Raw genomic sequence first — 19,256 nt, forward strand, 5'->3', positions numbered from 1 at the left:
AATTTTTATAACATTCATGGAGAGTTTCAAACAATGATACCCATGTTACTATCCAGAAATGGTATTAACTCTTAATAAAACAAAAACCCAGCACCACAAATAGAAATTTTTTTTTTCCAGACAGGGGAAAAAAAGCCTTGATATGCTCATGTACCCTACCTAAGTTTAAAAAATCATTTAGAAACATTCAAATGTTGTTCAGATGAAGTGGCTTAACAAAATAAAAATACTAAGTCCTTTCTAAAGCAGCTTAAAGAACAATATGTTTTCTTTCAAAGCCTTAGTTCAGTGTCTGATTCTGTTTAGACCACGTCACAGAACTTAAAGTTTGAGACAGTTTCTGTTTAAAACCTGTTCAAAAGTCCTGTTTCCATGACCAGCTACACCACGAAAGAAGTTTAAAACCAAAGTAAAAATAATATAAACGTCTCAATCCAAGGAACTTGCCCTTAACTCTTAACATTTTTAGTAACAGCAATCCTGGGACCATTACAATAAATGCAGCATATCATTTGTCACACTAAGTAATTATAATACTACATACCTTTACATATATAATAAGGTCCTTCATAATTTGTTTTTGTTGGTCTGGGGCGTATTTTTTTCCATGATTTATCTTCAACATTCTTTATCCTACCAATTAAAATATCTTTCTTACATTTATGGTCTGAATCAGCAAGGTAAGTGAAATCCATTAACTTAGGGCCTGAAAAAAGATGTAAAAAAGATTGTTCATATGCACAAAAAGTGTCATTTCATTTTACAGGCACATTTATAAGGAGGTGTGAGCAGATTCACTGATTACTAAATTCCTACAAAAATCCCATTTTCATAACACCAAAATGAAAACAAGCCACTGAAGTAACTTTTTACTTTTACGGTGTTTGGTGAACAACACATAGTTCCTTTCAATACCAGTCATCCCAACATATACCCATATTTAGGATAGGAATTCTGATGGCTCATAAAGAACAATATTAAACATAAATCTAAGGAAAAAAATGAATTGGGAAATAGAGTATGTTTCAACTGAGAATAAATTATTTTAAATCACTTAATTTAGGGATGAAGATAAGAAATAAACCAAGATAAAGTACTTTAATTTCCATAAACATTATACCATATACTGGTCTTATAAAAAAATTTTTGTTCTCGCTCCATTTGAAAATGACCAAGTTCTTATACTTAGAACATAAATAATTTCATAAAAATCTCAATAAGCTTTCAAAATCAGGTAAATATTCTATTGCATATGATTCTATAAAGAAAATTACACCAAATCAGAGAAGAGACTTTAAATTAAACTCCAAAGGCCCCAAATCAATAACTGTGGCTTCTTTAGAAAGAATTCAAACAGGGGCTGAAAAGTCAAACAGCTGATGTTTGCTACATATATTTACAAATTCCTGAGCACTCTCGAGTTACTAGTTCAATACTGTCTGCTGCTTCGGTCAGTCCTGACCTGATTTTACAAAACAGATCTGACAGGCTTGTCTCAGTTCATGGGTTCCTTCAAGGGGATGTCTTGGGGTCACTGATGAAGGTGGTTTTGTAATTGTACTTCCAAAGGAGTTTCCAAAGTCATTTCTAGGGTGACTTGAAATTCCCAGGAAACTCTCAGAAGCAAACAAACTTCCTGGTCCATTCATCTGCAAGAATGAAAAAAACAAAAAACGAAAAACAGCCAACAAATATTGATTGCACTATCATTAAAGCAGGAAACAAATTCTTCTGAAAAATAAGGAATTCTTCACAGACTGAAGTTTGTATTGTTCTGTCCCTTAAAAGGTTTTATTTTAAAAGGCTTCTTTGTACATTTTCCTCTCTTTGGGTCTTACACCCCTCCCCCACCTTTTCTGGCCCTTCATGAGTTGTTAAATGTAATAGGTAACTGTTCTGTTTCATAGCAAGCACATCTTACATGCCCTGATTTTATACAGTTGACCTTGAACAACATGGGGATGAAGGGGCTGACCCCCACAGTCAGAAATCCGCATATAACTTCTGACTCTACAAAGATTTCAATTGTCCAGCAGTATCCTCAGGAGATCGGTTCCAGGAACCCTGAGGATGCCAAAATCTGAGGATGTTCAAGCTCCTTATATAAAATGGCCAGATCAATGCACACGGTCAGCTTTCCACATCCACCAACTCCCAACATCAGTTCAAAAACAGTACAGGTACTTATTAAAAAACTCACAGTTCGAACCCGTGTGGTTCAAGGGTCAACTGTATTTCCCTGTTTTGTTCACTCTGTGCTAAAGCCTCTTACACTGTCTGCAATGGTGGTTAATTCGCTACGACAGATCCATCTTAAACACAGAGCATTTATTACTGGATGTTCTAAGAGAGTCTTATTCCAACACTATTTCCCACAACACACAAAATTTTAGGGAGACTGTCTCGTCCATTCAAATAGCTCAGTCACTTAAGTAAAAGACCTTTTTTCAATTTAACTGACGTATTTACAAAAGAGGAAGTGGCACTTACAAGTAAAAGGGAAGAATTACTGTTGTTAAGCGATGTTCCCTCTCTAGAAGTTGAGGTGGGCAGATCTAAAATAATAAAAAAACTTCAACAGACCTTTTCATTCTAATCAAGTAATAAGAACATCAGGACTCAGTAACTGACTATGGCTTCCCACGTTATTGTCCATCCCAATTCCTAGGAGCCTTCTTGCTCCAGATTGACACTCAAAGAGGGCTATGGAGTTTTTCCTTTCCTCTAGAAACCAAGGATATAAAAAATCCTTAGATAAAAATAATTTAAATACAAAGCTATTTTCAGAGATAGAAACTAAGGCAGAGCCTACCAAGTGAGACTTAAAAAAAAAAAACCTAAAAGCCCTGGACTGTTGTGGCTCAGTTGGCTGGAGCAACATCCTGGACCTGGAAAGGTTGCAGATTTGAGCACAGGTCAGTCTGGCACATACGAGAGGCAGCCAATTGATGTTTCTTTCTCTCTCTCTCTCTCTCTCTCTCTCTCTCTCTCTCTCTCTCTCTCTCTTTCCTCCATTCCTATCTCTAAAATCAATTTAAGAAAGACTAAGAGCCCAGCTGACGTGGCTCAGTGGTTGAGCATCAACCTATGAACCAGGAGGTCAGGGTTCGATTCCCATCAGGAGACATGCCCAAGTTGTGGGCTCAATCCCCTGTGTGGAGCATGCAGGAGGCAGCCAAACAATGATTCTCTCTTATTCTTGACTAGAGGCCCAGTGCACAAAAATCCGTGCCCTTGGGGGGTCCCTCAGCTTGGCCTGCGCCCTCTCACAGTCCAGGAGCCCTCGGGGAATGTCCAACTGCAGCTCAGGCCTGCTCCCCCGTGGCTGCCTCTGTGGAAGACGTGGCGCCGGGACCGGGACAGGGCTGCTGCCTCTCCTGCTGCCTCTGCAGAAGGGGGGGCACCGGGACCGCCATGGCTGGCCTGGCAGCTCAGGCTCACTGGCCCCGCCCCCTACCCACTGGTCCTTCTGGCAGGTGGTTCTGGAAGGTCTTTCCACAGTCTGGTCTAATTAGCATATTAGCTCTTTACTATATAGGATGTTTCTATCTCTCTCCCTCTCCCTTCCTCTCTGAAATCAATAAAAATATATAATAAAAAAAAGACTAAGAAAATAATTCATATTCAATGGGAAAAGAGCCTCTACTTTTAAAAATATGAAGCAAGAACTCACTATAACATTAAGAAAATTAGTGAGGTTCAATTATTTTCTTTTTCTTAATCTACCACTCTATTTTCTCCCTGCCATCTGTCTTCCACAAATTTTAGTTTCTTCCATTGTCAATCTTTAAATCAATTATTTTGATTTTTCTTTAACCGCACATCAATACCTCAGAAATATGATGATTTATATTAGTACTATTGTTGAAAGTATTTATTAACCCTGGGATTATAGAAACAGAAGTCCGACCAAACACTGAGCAATCCCTGTAAAACTAAGGCATAGTTTACTGAGCTGAGTGGGTGCAGCCTGAAATAGATCTAATTGTTATTATTCTGAACATTCATCTTAAGTTAGTTTTAAATATGTATTTGCCCAGTTCAGAATTTAAAAGGATAGCCTGTCCTTAAGACCTTTCGGGGTACACCTTTCTTGGAGAAAATGTTGAAAGTCATTTCACCTCCTAAAAACAATAGATACCCAGCTTAATAAATTATCTTATAAAAAATCCAGTGCCACATACATTCCTGTTCTCCTTTGCTTCTTGATCTCCCGAATGGCACATTTAAGTCAAGGGGAATTTAAAATTGAAGGTTTTATTTTTATATTTTCAGCTACAATGAAAATAATTCAAGTACAACTACCAAGAGTTAAATAATTGTCAAACACACACAAAAATAAAAATAAATAACTGCCAAATATAAATTATCATTTTTAGAAAATGAACCACAATTGTTTACACAAATGGCTCGATTCTTACCTCGTTTGGATTCACTCATTGAGAATGAATTTAAAGAAGAACAGAAATCTTCGAAGAATGAGGTCAAAGGTGGATACATCTCTGAGAAGGAAGGTGGAGGGGCATACCTCGCACCAATGGGCAAGGTGCTCAACAGAGACGCTGAAAAGGGTATGCTAGGGGTGACACTGGCTGTCGGAAGGGGTCCTCTGACTAAAGCTGATGGCTGAAAAAAACACAAAAGATCTGATGACAATCCATGGATCTGTTCCCAGTTAGCTGAGCTGCTTTTAACATTCACATATATAAAAACAAATCATTAAACAGGGTAATAAATTACATAAAGTTGAAATCAAAATCAAAACTCAGTAGAAGAATCTAACCTACAGAGCTTATTTTTTTTCTGTTTTAAAAAAAAGAACTGAAGAATGAGAAGTCCTCATCCATAAAACTTATTTTGCTTTAAATATCAAATGCCTATTCTTTGTTCCAATGTTAACTTTACCCTTTTCATAGATAGGATTCCAATAGGAGTTGAAGAAAAATGGGCTAATTACTAGAGAGTATGTATCTTTTTTATTTCAAAATTTACCAAATTAGCCACTTATCACCAAAGAGAGACAAAAATAATTTTCAAGATAAGAAACCCAAAGTTCAGCAGATAGGCAATTCTGAAAATATCTTACAGGTTATTTTGCCATTTTTATTTATTACTCTTTTCTTTTTTTAGTTTCTCATATTGCCTTTTCTTTTTTAATTAAGCCTGCCTTAATTTTTTAGAAGAGGTGACACTGAACGTTACCATAACAGTTTCATTAGTTTCAGGGGCGGAATCAAGGAGGTCATCTATTTCCTCTCCAAGGACCATGTCTCCATCATCTACATAAGCTTCTGGCATCGTGAAGGGGATCTTTCCTCCATTTGCCAAAACTGTTGATGGCAGAGAGCTCTCTTCCACTTGCAGTGGCAAAGCAGAAGATAAGGGCATAAGGGAAACTGAGGCCAGCTCACTTCCAACGTGGTGAGAAAAACCGGATGCAGGTACAGAAACAATAGGAAGTGTTTCTTGCTTTGGAGTTAATAAATCTGTAACATAGATAGAAATGTACTCAATCATTTTCAGTGTGTGTACATAATACTAATGTTAATAAACAATAAGAGAATATAAAGAGCAATGATACAAACAAATAAATACGTAGATACAATAGTAAAAGCAATTCAAATAAGAGTAAATGTAATTCTAAAAATAATTTGTTTCTCCCAGGCATAGATATATTCATTTGAGGAAATATTTCCTTCTTTCTCAAAATGCCTGGGCCCCTCATGGGCAGAGCTGTTAAGATAGTGGTAAGGCCCTAGGGGGCATTCAATGACTGCCTACTGGTATCAGCATTATCAATCGCATGCAGGCTCAGACAGGAGCATAAAAGTGGTTTTCAAAATTATTCTTGCTCTCATACTAACAACCACATAGAAATCTCATTTGACAACTATAGTACATATGATGTCTAAAATGGGCACTTTTCAGATTAAGATGACATGGAAACACATACCTGGCTCGATATCTTCAACAGAACAGTTCAAAGCCTAGAAATTAAACCAAATAATGAATCACAGTATTTTCAGGATTCTAAACTATAAAGCAATCTGCAAAACTCACTGTAAGACACTCCCAATCACTATCCAAGAAATGAATGGAACATGTCAATCGTTGTAGTGAGTGGTGTCAAACAGTGCTGGTCGGCCAGCAGCACCACCTGTCTGTTCTGTGGACCAGTATTTCTGACAGGTTCAGGAGCTGCCAGTTCCAGAGCTAGGAGCCTGGCCACCACTCACTCCCAACTCCAAGTGGCCACTAGCAAACTAACAGCTCCAAAACTTACCTATGAAAGAACAACTTGTTAACTGTGTTTACCCCAAAGACTCCCAAAATTATTTATTTGGCCTATACCACTTTTTCTAACAAAACCTAACATCTCTGAATACCCTGAAAAGTGTTCCATCAGACTTCAGGAGACGCTGGGTAAGAGTGAAAGGTTCTACTCAAGGTGCCTGTTTTCTTTTCCCAGGACAGGAAGCTCAGGCCAATAATGTGTCTGAGGAATAAAAAGGTCCCAAAAATAGACACAAACTAAACATATTAAAAGCAAAACTGCTAACATGCCTATCTTCTCTTTTTCATTTTCATGTTACGATTTTTATAGAAGTAATAGCTTTACCTTGGTAGCCCTGTCCCCAGGAACTGATTTTAATGACTGCTGAAAGAAAACAAAGATGAGAGCTTAAAAATAGAATTGACTCCAGGTTACAAAACAAAACGAGAACACCTGATGAAGAGAACTCGGCTTACCTCAGTTCTAACATATGCTTTTCTTATTTTAAATCCCAATTTCTGAGCTAGTTCTTGAGTTAGTTTTATTACATGTTCATCCTGAAACAAGTGAGAATATATAATTAATGGAAAGTTATATTTTACTACCTGTGAAGATTAGGCAAAACTTTTGCCTATCTTTATATATAAAAGCCTAAGCGACTGTTGCAAACCGTTTTACAACCAAACTACTGGAACAACCGGAATGACCGGTCAACTAGTCACTATGATGCACACTGAGCACCAGGGGGCAGATGCTCAATGCAGGAGCTACCCCCTGGTGGTCAATGCACTCCCACAGCCAACCTCCCACAGCCAGCCAACCTCCCATGGTCCCTCGCCCCCAGGCCGCTGGCCAACCTACTGCAGTCCCGATCTAGACTGGGCAAGACAGCCCTGAATGGCCTGGATCACAACCAGGCCAAGGGACCCCACCCATGCATGAATTCGTGCACCAGGCCTCTAATATAACTTATAACTTACAAATTTATATAACTGTTACTTATAACTTATATTCTGTCAGAACATTTGCATTATCGGTAATTAGTCCCAACTGAAGCAGGCTGATGGCTGGTTGGAAAATGTAACTCTTTATATGCCATATATCCACAAGGAATTAATAAAATGGTAATGATATAAACAAATGAACAAAAATACAAATCCCATACCTGAGGCACCGCTAAGGAGCACTTGGCTACTGCGTCATAAGCCTCTCTGTATCTTCCCAAATTACTTAGAGCCTTAGATTTCCGATACAGAGCTTTGCAGTTACTGGCATTTAAACTGAGGACTTTATCACAGTCTTCTATAATTTTATCAAGGAAACCCTGGTGTATAAGACCAAATATAGTTAGCAATCAAACAATCTTGCACTGATGTCTCCCTGTAAATAAATGCAAACACTTTAAGACCCCAGGCTATTCCCCTCCTTTTAAACTCCAGGTTAGCAGTATTAGTTTTCTTCTTAAAATTATTTTCAGCATGAGATTTCAAATACATAAAAGTAGAAAGAATAGCCCTAGCCGGTTTGGCTCAGTGGATAGAGCATCGGCCTGCGGACTCAAGGGTCCCAGGTTCGATTCCGGTCAAGGGCATGTACCTTGGTTGCGGGCACATCCCCAATGGGGGGTGTGCAGGAGGCAGCTGATCGATGTTTCTCTCTCATCGATGTTTCTGACTCTCTATCCCTCTCCCTTCCTCTCTGTAAAAAATCAATAAAAAAATATTTTTTTTTTAAAAAAAAGTAGAAAGAATATCATAAACACCCATGTACCTGGCACCCAGATCAGACAAAGGTTAACATCTGGCCATAAAGGCCACAGATCTTCAAGAAAGAAAACTTTCTAGACATGACAGATGCCTGCAGGTGTCACTCTCCTGTCCTATTCTCCTCCCATCAGTAGTTTCCCCTTGGTGGATCTCACTAAAATGTCAAATGAAAATGTAACTCCCAAATTGCTAGACAGTGAGAAAGGAACACATTAGAGAAAACAAAATAAATAGCAACGAATGTTCATTAACAAAGAACTAGGTGACAACATGGGTACCTTTCTTATTTTCACGGGTAAGTTTTACGGAATGTCCATAGTGAAAATTATAGGCACATCAAAATATTGCTTTCTAAGAAAGTTTATTAATTCTTTTGAAGGCTAACTACCTTTTGGGCTAAAAAATCTACTTAGAGGACTGAATCTTGACTGAGAAGTGAATTGCTTCCACAAGTACTTGACAGATACACTTATCTCTGAACACTTGTATCTTTTCTCCCTGGGCTGATTTTATTTTTATTTTTTTAAGGTGACACTCCACCCAAAGGCATACTCAAATGGGAGTCTCCATAGATCAGTAACTAAGAAACAAATTACTTTTAAAAATCCCTAAACATTTGCCCATAACTGATTTTTCAAAATTTCAGGCAACTCTAAAAGCAGTTAATAACATCTTTACTTAAAACTGAAATTAGAGCCCGGCCTATGTAGTTCAATGGTTGAGCATTGACCTATGAACCAGGAGGTCACGGTGTGATTCCCAGTCAGGGCACATGCCCCGGTTGTGGGCTCGATTTCCAGTCAAGGGCATGCAGGATCCAGCCGATCAATGATTCTCTCTCATTAATGTTTCTCTCCCTCTCCCTTCCTCTCTGAAATCAATAAAAATATATTTTAAAAAAAACAAAAAACACTAAAATTAGCCCTCGCCAATTTGGCTCAGTGGATAGAGCATCGGCCTGCAGATAGAAAGGTCCCAGATTCAATTCCAGTCAAGTGCACATACCTCGGTTGCAGGAGGCAACCAATCGATGTGTTTCTCTCACATCAATATTTCTCTCTGTCTTTCCCTCTCTCTTCCACTCTCTCTAAAAATCAATGGAAAAATATGCTCAGGTGAGGATTAAAAAAACAAAACAAACAAAAAACACCTAAAATTAGATATTGACTTATTAATGTATGATGTTGAAACACTGTTTTAAAAACTGCAACTCACCATATTAGAATAGCAAGCAATACGATTTATATGTAGTTTTTCAATGATTTCTTTAGGTATTAAAATTTCTTCAGACTTTGCATAATCAGCTATATTCAAAGCTTCCGTGTACTGGCTCATTGAGCTGTTCCAATCACCTTCCCGATAAACATCATTTCCTTCATTAAAAAGATTTCTCACAAGAGCACGTAAATATACCTAAAAAAAGAAAGTTACCACTTGAAACCATTTAAGGAACAAGTCGGGTACAAGTAAATTTTAATTTTTGTATCTAAAACTTCAGATAAATAATTTGACAGAGCAAGAAGTACTGTTGTAAGAAATTACAAAATCCAGGCCACTACCTCAGTGTGGGTTTCATCTGGCTTGCTTTTTCAAGAGAAAAATTCAGTGTTTAATTATTAAGAAAAATGCAGCAAAAGCACCCAGTAAATATTTGTCCACATTTCCAACTCTGGGCCTGGGATACATTCCTACAGGTGGACACTCTAGGTCAAACAGAATGAGACGTTTAAGGCTTCTTACCAGTATTTCTAAACTGTCTTCCAAAGGCAGTAACAACAGATACTTTTGGTGGTTTCCTTTATAGCAGTGGTTCTCAACCTTCCTTATGCCACGACCCTTTAATACAGTTCCTCATGTTGTGGTGACCCCCAATTTCATTGTTACAAATTGAACATAATTAAAGCATAGTGATTAATCACAAAAACAATATGTAATTATATATGTGTTTTCCGATGGTCTTAGGCGACCCCTGTGAAAGGATCGTTCGACCCCCAAAGGGGTCGCGACCCACAGGTTGAGAACCGCTGATTTATAGCATCTCACCAACACTGAGTAGCATGTAGGCACTTGTGCATCTAAAAATCTCTACTAATTTCTAGTGAAAGTGGTTCCTTTTTATTTGTGTGTCTTTGACTACCAGTGAGGTTGAACTTTTCCACATTTTTGTGGACCTTTTGTATTTCTGCTTTTATAACCTGTTTGCTCAGGCCACTTAGAGGGAGAAGGATGTTTTGTTTTTGTTTTTTTTTTTTTTTTTTTTTTTTTTCTTTTTTTTTTTTTTTTTATTGCTTAAAGTATTGCAAAGGGAGGGAGAAGGATGTTAAACCTTTTTCTTATTATGTAAGAATGCACATCCTTTTGGTATGTAGAAAAGTTTTTCAGATTCCTTTGTGTTTTCTATCACAGCTTTAATATTTCAGAAGTCCTTTCTTATCACAAGATCAAATAAATATTCAAGTCTTCTGTCTCATCTTGTGAATTCAGGTCTAAGTAGTAAAGAAAACTGGACAGATCAAGCTTTGACAATTGAGGTGACTTCTGACATGCCACTTAACCCCTTTTGGACCCCAATTCCAATTTAAATATAAGGACTGTAAATTGAATTACTAAGTAAATGGATTATTCCATTTATTTGCAGCCATCATACTTCATGATTCTACATCTGTTTGGAGGGAGGAAAGGAAGAGGGCAGAAGTCACTGAAATAAAGGAGAGGAGGGGACAGGCAGAGACAAAGAAGTGACAATTAGAAGCACCAAATCCCTCAGAGACACCAAACCACAGGTGAACTAACAGTCTGGAGAGACGAGAACCTGTAGAACTATCTCGTCACTGACATGCCTTACAAAGGTCAGTCAGAGACTGACCTGGGCTTTCTAATTAATAGATTCACCCCTGGCTCTTCCTATTACTCAGTCACCCTTGACCACTGTTAGAACTTCTCTTCTCCTAAATAAAAGCAGAAGATTCTCTGCTCTCTCCTTCTCAACATATTCTTATTTTCGATGAAATGAGAAGAAGGCTGGAACTAATTTTTTAGGGGCTCAAAAGATATATTAATTCAATACTATCCTAATAGAGGAAAGAAAATATAGGACAACTGTCCAAGTATGGAAAAAAACAAATGTCCGATATATGAGGGTCAGTATATCTTTTCTGTAAATGCCCAGATACTAATATTTTAGGCTTTGTGGGCCACACCGTCTCTGTCCCAACTACCATATTTTGTGAAAGCAGCCATAGATGATACATGAACAAATGAGTGTGGCTGTCTTTCAATAAAATTTCATTCACAAAAACAAACAACGGGCCAGATTTGGTCAACAAGGCCATAGTTTGCCAAACCTTGCTACATATTTACAGTTCACAGGCTACTGAAGAGTTTTTCAGTCGACCTTCTCAGAGTCATTACCTCATATTGTTCCTGTGTGCCTGGATAAGACAGTGGCGACCTAAGAAGAAGAAACAAAGTAATTGTAATTATCAGGCTCTTATCAGGATTTGTTCATCCAGAAGGCATCTTAAATATGAAGGTCTACGAGCTTGCTGCTGGTTCAAAGCATGTTTTAAAGACCTACTTCTCCTTATTCACATATAACTGTAGTCGTGATTTAAGACATCTAAAATTATTCCTTTGTCTTTTCTTGACTAAGTACATTTTCTTCTCAAACCTACTGCTACAGAAAGAAGGCCTAATGTTTCACATGCCAGAAACGTTTTAAAAATAGTACAAAACCAATAACACCACTGGATCCAATTTACTGGAGTGTGAAGAGAAGACTGTCAGCTTCCTGGGAAGCACAGAGGGACCTCTTCCTGGACACATCCACCCAGGCCCCATCTGGCCCCTCACTGGCATGCCTTACAACGGTCAGTCACAGACTGAGCTTCTCAACAGAAACGTTTGATCACAAAAGCCCTGTGTTGACAGATGTTCACTTTCACTCATCAGAACTGTTCTCATGAGATTAGGTTAAAATTCCTCAGTCTAACATTCTCAGGGAAACTAAAGGATTTCGGCTCTAACAACCAGTGACAGTAAGATCCAGGTCAGGCCCTGACCAGTTTGGCTCAGTGGATAGAGTGTCGGCCTGTGGACTGAAGGGTCCCAGTTCGATTCCAGTCAAGGGCATGTACCTTGGTTGCAGGCACATCCCCAGTGGGGGGTGTGCAAGAGGCAGCTGGTCGATGTTTCTCTCTCATCGATGTTTCTAACTCTCTACCCCTCTCCCTTCCTCTCTGTAAAAAATCAATAAAATGTATTTAAAAAAAAAAAAAAAAAAAAGATCCAGGTCAGCCCAGCCAGCGTGGCTCAGTGGTTGAGTATCAACCTATGAATCAGGTCACAATTCGATTCCTGGTTGGGGCATATGCCTGGGTTGTTGGCTCGATCCCCAGTGTGGAGCATGCAGGAGGCAGCCAATCAGTGATTCGCTCTCATCATTGATCTTTCTGTCTCTCCCTCGTCTTTCCTCTCTGAAATAAATTTAAAAAAATATTTAAAAAAAAAAAAAAAAGATCCAGGTCAGAACACAAAGAAATCAAATGTAAAAGAGCAAAAATTACTTCTGGAACAAAACACCTAATTTCTAATCTAAATAAATGGGACTTATGATATATAACTAAAGGTTCTTAATCTCTGTGAAATGTACAGCCATATCAAAGTTAGCAGGGGTTGAGGACACAGGTATGAATTAAGCTCTTACTGTATAAACTGTAGTCCTTCCTTAATGCTCTGCTGCCTTTTTCTTCTCTCCTCGGACACACTGGACATGTTACCCCACACATCCACTTTCTAAGTGAGCAATCTGGAAAGAAAGAACACACAAAATGGCATCAGGCAGCACAACCTGGACCCCCGTTAGAACACCCATCATTTAAGGTTATGTCACAGATTCGTTGTGGACACGTCCCTCTATGCTGACGTGACTCTCCAGTTCTCAAAGCCAAGAGCCCCGTCTGCTCTACTGCGTGGTGCCCGGGGTCTAGCTCACATGGCGTAAGGTTCTTAGACTCCTTTAGGTTAATCAGCCAGGCAGACTTCGAAGGCTCCTCCAAGTACTCTCCATGAAAAAGTCATTTCCCTCCGCTCCCTTCTCCTCTCTCCTTCAGCCTCAGGATTTGTTTATTTCCTTCCCACGCGCTCACGGACGCTGCCCTGAACAGTCGCGGCCTTGTTTTGCTTCTGGAAGCTCTCCAGAAGTAAAAAGGTTTCACATCCGCTTGCCTCTGAGGGAGTCTGACTTCCTTATGAGCAGACTCTAAACCTTCACACTTACTTTGTTACACAAACTTCTACAATAATCCTTGTTGATACAACTGACAAAAATAAACGATCTAGCCCAGCCGGTGTGGCTCAGTGGTTGAGCGTCGACCTACAGGAGGTCATGGTTCAATTCCCGGTCACAGCTCATGGTGGGGTTGTGGGCCCGATCCCCAGTGTGGGGCATGTAGGAGGCAGCTGATGATTCTCTCATCATTGATGTTTCTATCTCTCACTCTCCCTTCCTCTCTGAAATCAATAAAAATACTTTCTTTAAATTAGTGATCTAAATGAATTTCCTTCCATTGGAATTTTCTGGAAAGTTAAGGGTTTACCTTCCAGGTAACTGGCAAATGTCAATACGTGTCATTGCTGGTAGTATCTAACCCACTAATCAGTGCGCATTAGGCAGCTCCCAGCAATGCAAAGGAGGACCACAGGGAAGAGACCTGTGATAAAACAGCATCTCCAATGTCCTAAACTAGGGTTCCTCAAGTTCAGCGGCTGCGGTGGGATGGGGCTGTCCCGTGCACTGACAGATGTTAGCAGCATCCCCGTCTCCAGCCACGAGATGCCAGTGGCCCTCCCTCCCCCCTCCCTTGTGACAACCAAAAAGGTCTCCACGTTCTGTTAAAGGTCCCCTGCTGACGACCAAAAAGGTCTCCATGTACTGTTAAAGGTCCCCTGCAGGGGACGGTTGGACTGGGTGGGGCACATCACCCCAGGATAAAAACCAATGAGATCTAAGCCTCAGAAGACATCTTATCACATAAACCATGTATTTGGACCCACGTGACAGATAGGAAAATGTCACTCACGCTTCAAATACATAGCTGAAATGTTTCAGTTTCATTATTGCTTACCAGTGGTCTTGTCTTTAAATCTACCTTTTTCAAAGTGTAGGGGTGAAGATGAAGGTTGGAATGCCCCAAAGGTTGACAGCTGGTACTAATTCTTTTTGTCTTTTAACACTAGATTGCCCAAGGAAGTCATTTTGACTGCTTTTTAATTTCAATTAGAAAAACAATTATGTATATAAGGACACAATGTCTTAGAATTTTGTGACTTTTTGTACAACATATAAATGCGTTTATTAATAATTGTAGTTACCTCCCCCTCCTTCCTTCATTTCCGGTATATATATATATATTTTATACCTATATTGCCCAAACGCAGTCATTTTGACTGCTTGGGAAATTTTAACTCTTATTATTGAATTGAGTAAATTTCTTATATGAGCAGTTCGGCTCTGTATTGAAATAACAGTTTTCATTTTTTTTCGATTACCGTCACATGATAACATACAAGTACATGATAAATTGTCGATACTTGATAAGTTGCAGTTGCTCAATAAGCTAAACTAGTACTTGTTATTCGAATCTTTATGCAGTGATACTTGTTCTAATAAGTTATTTCTTTTGCACCCTAAATTCATGAAAGAAATGTCGAATAGAAGTGAGTTATTGGAAAAGCTAAGGAACATAAGTGAAGAGTGCTCCGATATTATTCTTTCACAATGCAGTCATTTTGACTGCTTTTGGGCAATATAGGTATATACTAAATTTCAGTCTTTCTAGTGTTAAATACTGTCAGCTCTAAATACTTCAATCTCATACTGAAAGGTTGGTACTTTGTTGAAGTGTTTACATGTGAAAGGATAGAATATCTGGAACTTGCCTTAAAATACTCCAGCAAACAAAAAAGGGAGTGGGGGGGGGCGGGTATGAAACAACAGAACACTGATAACTGGTGAAAGCACAAGGCTTTTTCCTAGTACTTGCTCTACCTTGTAAGTTCGAACTCTTCTAAAATAAAAGCTTTAAAAGCCCCTTACACTGAAGTAAAATGGCATTATTTCTGGAAAATTTGTTTGTTTTTTAATGTATTTTTATTGATTTCAGAGAGGGAGAGGGGAGAGAGAGATAGGAACATCAATGATGAGAGAGAATCATTGATCGGCTGCCTCCTACACGCCCCCTGGGGGGCGGGGGGATCAAGCCCACAACCCGGGCATGTGCCCTTGACCAGAATCAAACCCAGGACCCTTCGGTCCGAAGGCTGATGCTCAATACACAGAGCCAAACCAGCCAGGGCTTGGAATTTGTTTTTAGGCTAAAGGGGGATGAATGGGTAGAAGTGAAACAACGGTGCCATAAATATGGGTAACTGCCCCTTTTGAACAATGGGAGGAATGTGTGCGTTCATTCGGCCCCTCTACTGGTACAGGTCTGACCGTTTCTGTGATAAAAAATGTAATTCATACTTGTATGTACAAAGTTATTTAAGGAGGCACTACTTGTAAGAGAATAAGATAGCAAATTAACTCAATGTCTATGAAAAAGGAAATGGCTAAATGGAGCTGGGGAAGAAAGAGGCAAGGAGCAATCCCCACAATATGACTCTGGTTTTTTGTTTGTAAAAAACAAACAAACAAAAAACTCCAGATGGAATCCCAAAAAATTATAGCAGCAGCAGCAGAAAGGGTGGGACAGTCTTTTCACTGACTACCTTTAAAACTTTTGAGTCCTGTAAATGAATTATATCTGGGGAAAAATTAAAGTATTTTTAAAAGTCTATGTAGCCTCTGAGCCCTTCCTTGGAAAGATGGCCCTTCTGGGCCCCGTAAGGTGGCTTTTCTTTTATTTGATTTTATTTTAAGCAGGGCCAACTCAAGTCAGAACTTCAGAGCTCAAAGGCCCCCAGAGCAGCACTTGAGGGTCTATGGCAGTCAGGCCAAAGGCCTGGGACAAAAGCAGACACCAATTTCAGGAAGCATTGTTCCCTCTCCTCAGTGAATGGCAAACCTCTCCCCCGACCTCTGTCCAGTCAGGTGAGAAAGGAGTTTTGGTTCACTGAGAAAGTCAATCTCTTGGCTAAGAAGGGATGCCTGGGTAATGATAATCCCCCAAACTAATCGAGAAGGGCTGTTTCCCCAGATAGCGCTGGAAAACCTTGAACCTGGACCTCTTAGGGACAAAGGGCAGGTGGCAAAGAGCTGACAACTCAGATAAGTGATTAAGAGGAAATGAGATGCAGACTCTTAATTGCATGAAATATACGCCTCCTTTACATGTTAAAGATTTGGAAGCACAGTATCAGGTGATATTTAAACATATGACAGAACATGAAATGTTCTATAATTTTCCAAAAAAATGTTATGAAAAATTTTACACACACAAATTAAAATTTCTTTTCACAAGGCACACCATATACCAACATAGTATCTATATTCTACAATTAATATTTTGCTATATTGATCACATCTGCCTGTCTTTATCCATTTGCCCATCCTTCTGTCCTTCCATCAACCTAAATTATTTTGGTGAATTGCAATGAGTTACATTTAATTCATCAATTATAATTCACCTCTAAACTCTTCAACATATTTATCATTACCTAGAATTTAACATTTGTTAGGTTTCTTAATGTAAAATGCACAAATTTTAAGGCATGTTTTGACAAATGATAAATTCATGTAGCCCAGACACCAATCACGATATAGACCAATAGTCATGGTCACTCCTCATGCCCCTTCCCCAGCTGGCTCCCAGCTACCAGATTTTTTTTTCCCAGCGTAGATTAGTTTTACCTATAAAATAAGCCTCCTCCACCTCCCATTTTGAAAGAAAGAAAAAGATCTATGCCTTACACACCATCATACTTTTGGATCCAGTTAAAATTTTGCCTCAATTTTAATGTCAGAAAGAATTTAATAAAGTTAACCCAACAGCTACTTTTTTAAACTGACTTTATTTTTTAAAATATCTTTTTATTGATTTCAGAGAGGAAAGGAGAGGGAGAGAAAGATGGAAACATCAAGGATGAGAGAGAATCACTGATCTGCTGCCTCCTGCACACCCCCCACTGGGGATCCAGCCTGCAACCTGGGCATGTGCCCTGACCGGAATCGAACGATAGATCAATGCTCAACCACTGAGACACACCACCAAGGGCTTTCCCCCCCCCTTTTCTTATTCAAACTCAAGTCATATGTCACAGGTGTCCATTTCCTCCTTGAAACTGGGATTCCCTCTTCAGCTGACTTCTGAGAGCCCTGGGGCTTCATCAGACCTTCTCACTCCCAACCACTCTTCCCTCAGGGACCCCACACTGCCCAGATGTTACCAACCCTCATCTAGCGCCCCTACACTCCCCAGTCCATCCCCAGGCAGACCTTGATACTCTCCACGGATGTGACAGTTCTACCTGGATGTCTCGTAGACATCACAAACTGGTTTGTTTTTTTGTGTTTTTTTTGTTGTTGTTGTTTTTTTTAAAGTTTATTTTATTGATTTTTTTTTGTTTTACAGAGAGGAAGGGAGAGGGATAGAGAGTTAGAAACATCGATGAGAGAGAACATCGATCAGCTGCCTCCTGCACACCTCCCTGCTGGGGATGTGCCTGCAACCAAGGTACATGCCCTTGACTGGAATCGAACCCGGGACCCTTGAGTCCGCAGGCCAACGCTCTATCCACTGAGCCAAACCGGCCAGGGCCACAAACTGTTTTAAAAGTAGTATCTTATTATGACAATGAAAAGAAATGTCTCCTCCCAACCCTGTCACTCAACCACCCTTTTGCCCTTCCTGAGAGCAATCAACCACTGTTAGATTATTCTGTGTATAGACACAGACCATAGAACACACACACACACACACACACACACACACACACACGTACATGTAAAAACTGGTGAAAACTGAGTAAGGTGTATTTGGTTACAGTATTATACCAACGTCAATTTCCTGGCTTTGATGTCACTCTAGTTATATAAGATGGCACCACTGGAACTCTACATATTTTTGCAATTTCCTGGGAGTCTATATTTCAAAATAAGAAATTAAAAATAGCCCATGCATGTTATTTTTTATACAACCTGGGGCTCCTAACATGTTCTGCACCTTGCTTTTTACATGAAGCACCTAATCTAGAGGGTCATTCCATATCAGGACCTAGAAAACTGCTTTATCCTTAATAGCCCTGTAGCCTGTTCTAGGATATGATTGGACTATAACTACACTAGGTCTCTAGTGATGAACATTTTGGTTGTTTCCAATCTTTAAAATTCATCAGATACATAGGACACATGTGTATCTTTAAAGAATTTCTAGTCCTAACCGGTTTGGCTCAGTGGATAGAGCATCGGCCTTCGGACTGAAGTGGCCCAGGTTCGATTCCCGTCAAGGGCATGTACCTGAGGCACATCCCCAGTAGGGAGTGTGCAGGAGGCAGCTGATCAATGTTTCTCTCTCATCAATGTTTCTAACTCTCTATCCCTCTCCCTTCCTCTCTGTAAAAAATCAATAAAATATATTTTTTTAAAAGAATTTCTATAGGATAAAGAGTATATGTTGTCTTTATTTTACCAGCTATTGCCAAGCTACACCAAATGACCCTACCCAGAAACAGTACTTGAGGGTGTCTATTTCACTGCTTCACCAGAAATTATTAAATGTTTTCATCTACGTCAACCAGGAGGTGAGAAATATGGCTTCTGGGTTTTGATATACTCAGAAAAGCCTTCAGCACTCTGAGATTATAAAATAATTATCCATGTTTTCTTCTAGTACTCATATTCTTTCATTAAACACTAGAGGCCGGATGCATGAAATTCATGCAAGGGGCCTGGCCCTTGCAGCCCCAGCCAGCCCTCACAACCTCTGGCCGGACCTCACAGCCCTGGCTTCATCCAGAGGGTCATTCAGAGGTCGTCTGGATGGTCCTTCTGCTGTTCAGTCTAATGAGAATATTAGCTCTTTATTTATAGGTTATTTTTTAATCAGATCTGCCAGTTTACTATAAGGCGTAATGTAGAGATGCACTGTATATAATTCCCTCCCAAATAGCTACCCAGTTGCCCAAACTTCATTTACAAAATGTAAAGTCCTCTATTCTACAGCAACATGTGCAAGGCCACCTGCTCTGTTTCTGACTTTTATTCAGCATTTCTAACT

General features: G+C 39.4%; 1 protein-coding gene across 5 annotated transcripts in view; it reads right to left on the reverse strand.

The window, feature by feature from the left end:
* Positions 1-19,256, reverse strand: part of ZC3H7A (zinc finger CCCH-type containing 7A) — a 38,022-nt gene that overhangs the window by 11,939 nt on the left and 6,827 nt on the right. For 4 of the 5 annotated variants that reach the window (XR_009452555.1, XM_059693188.1, XM_059693185.1 and 1 more), the window contains 12 exons: positions 12,746-12,847; positions 11,452-11,491; positions 9,256-9,453; positions 7,440-7,598; positions 6,751-6,831; positions 6,620-6,658; positions 5,954-5,987; positions 5,203-5,486; positions 4,422-4,626; positions 2,491-2,555; positions 1,463-1,649; positions 545-706 (listed from right to left, as the gene is read on the reverse strand). Coding sequence is in view for 4 of the 5 variants with exons in the window: in XM_059693188.1 (XP_059549171.1) it covers positions 545-706; positions 1,463-1,649; positions 2,491-2,555; positions 4,422-4,626; positions 5,203-5,486; positions 5,954-5,987; positions 6,620-6,658; positions 6,751-6,831; positions 7,440-7,598; positions 9,256-9,453; positions 11,452-11,491; positions 12,746-12,813 (1,522 nt within the window). In the remaining variant the exon portion in view is untranslated. The remainder of the gene's footprint in view (positions 1-544; positions 707-1,462; positions 1,650-2,490; positions 2,556-4,421; positions 4,627-5,202; positions 5,487-5,953; positions 5,988-6,619; positions 6,659-6,750; positions 6,832-7,439; positions 7,599-9,255; positions 9,454-11,451; positions 11,492-12,745; positions 12,848-19,256) is intronic. The other variant, XM_059693187.1, reaches the window with a different exon arrangement.

The sequence above is a fragment of the Myotis daubentonii genome, chromosome 4 (genome assembly GCF_963259705.1).
Source record: "Myotis daubentonii chromosome 4, mMyoDau2.1, whole genome shotgun sequence".
Lineage (NCBI taxonomy): Eukaryota > Metazoa > Chordata > Mammalia > Chiroptera > Vespertilionidae > Myotis > Myotis daubentonii.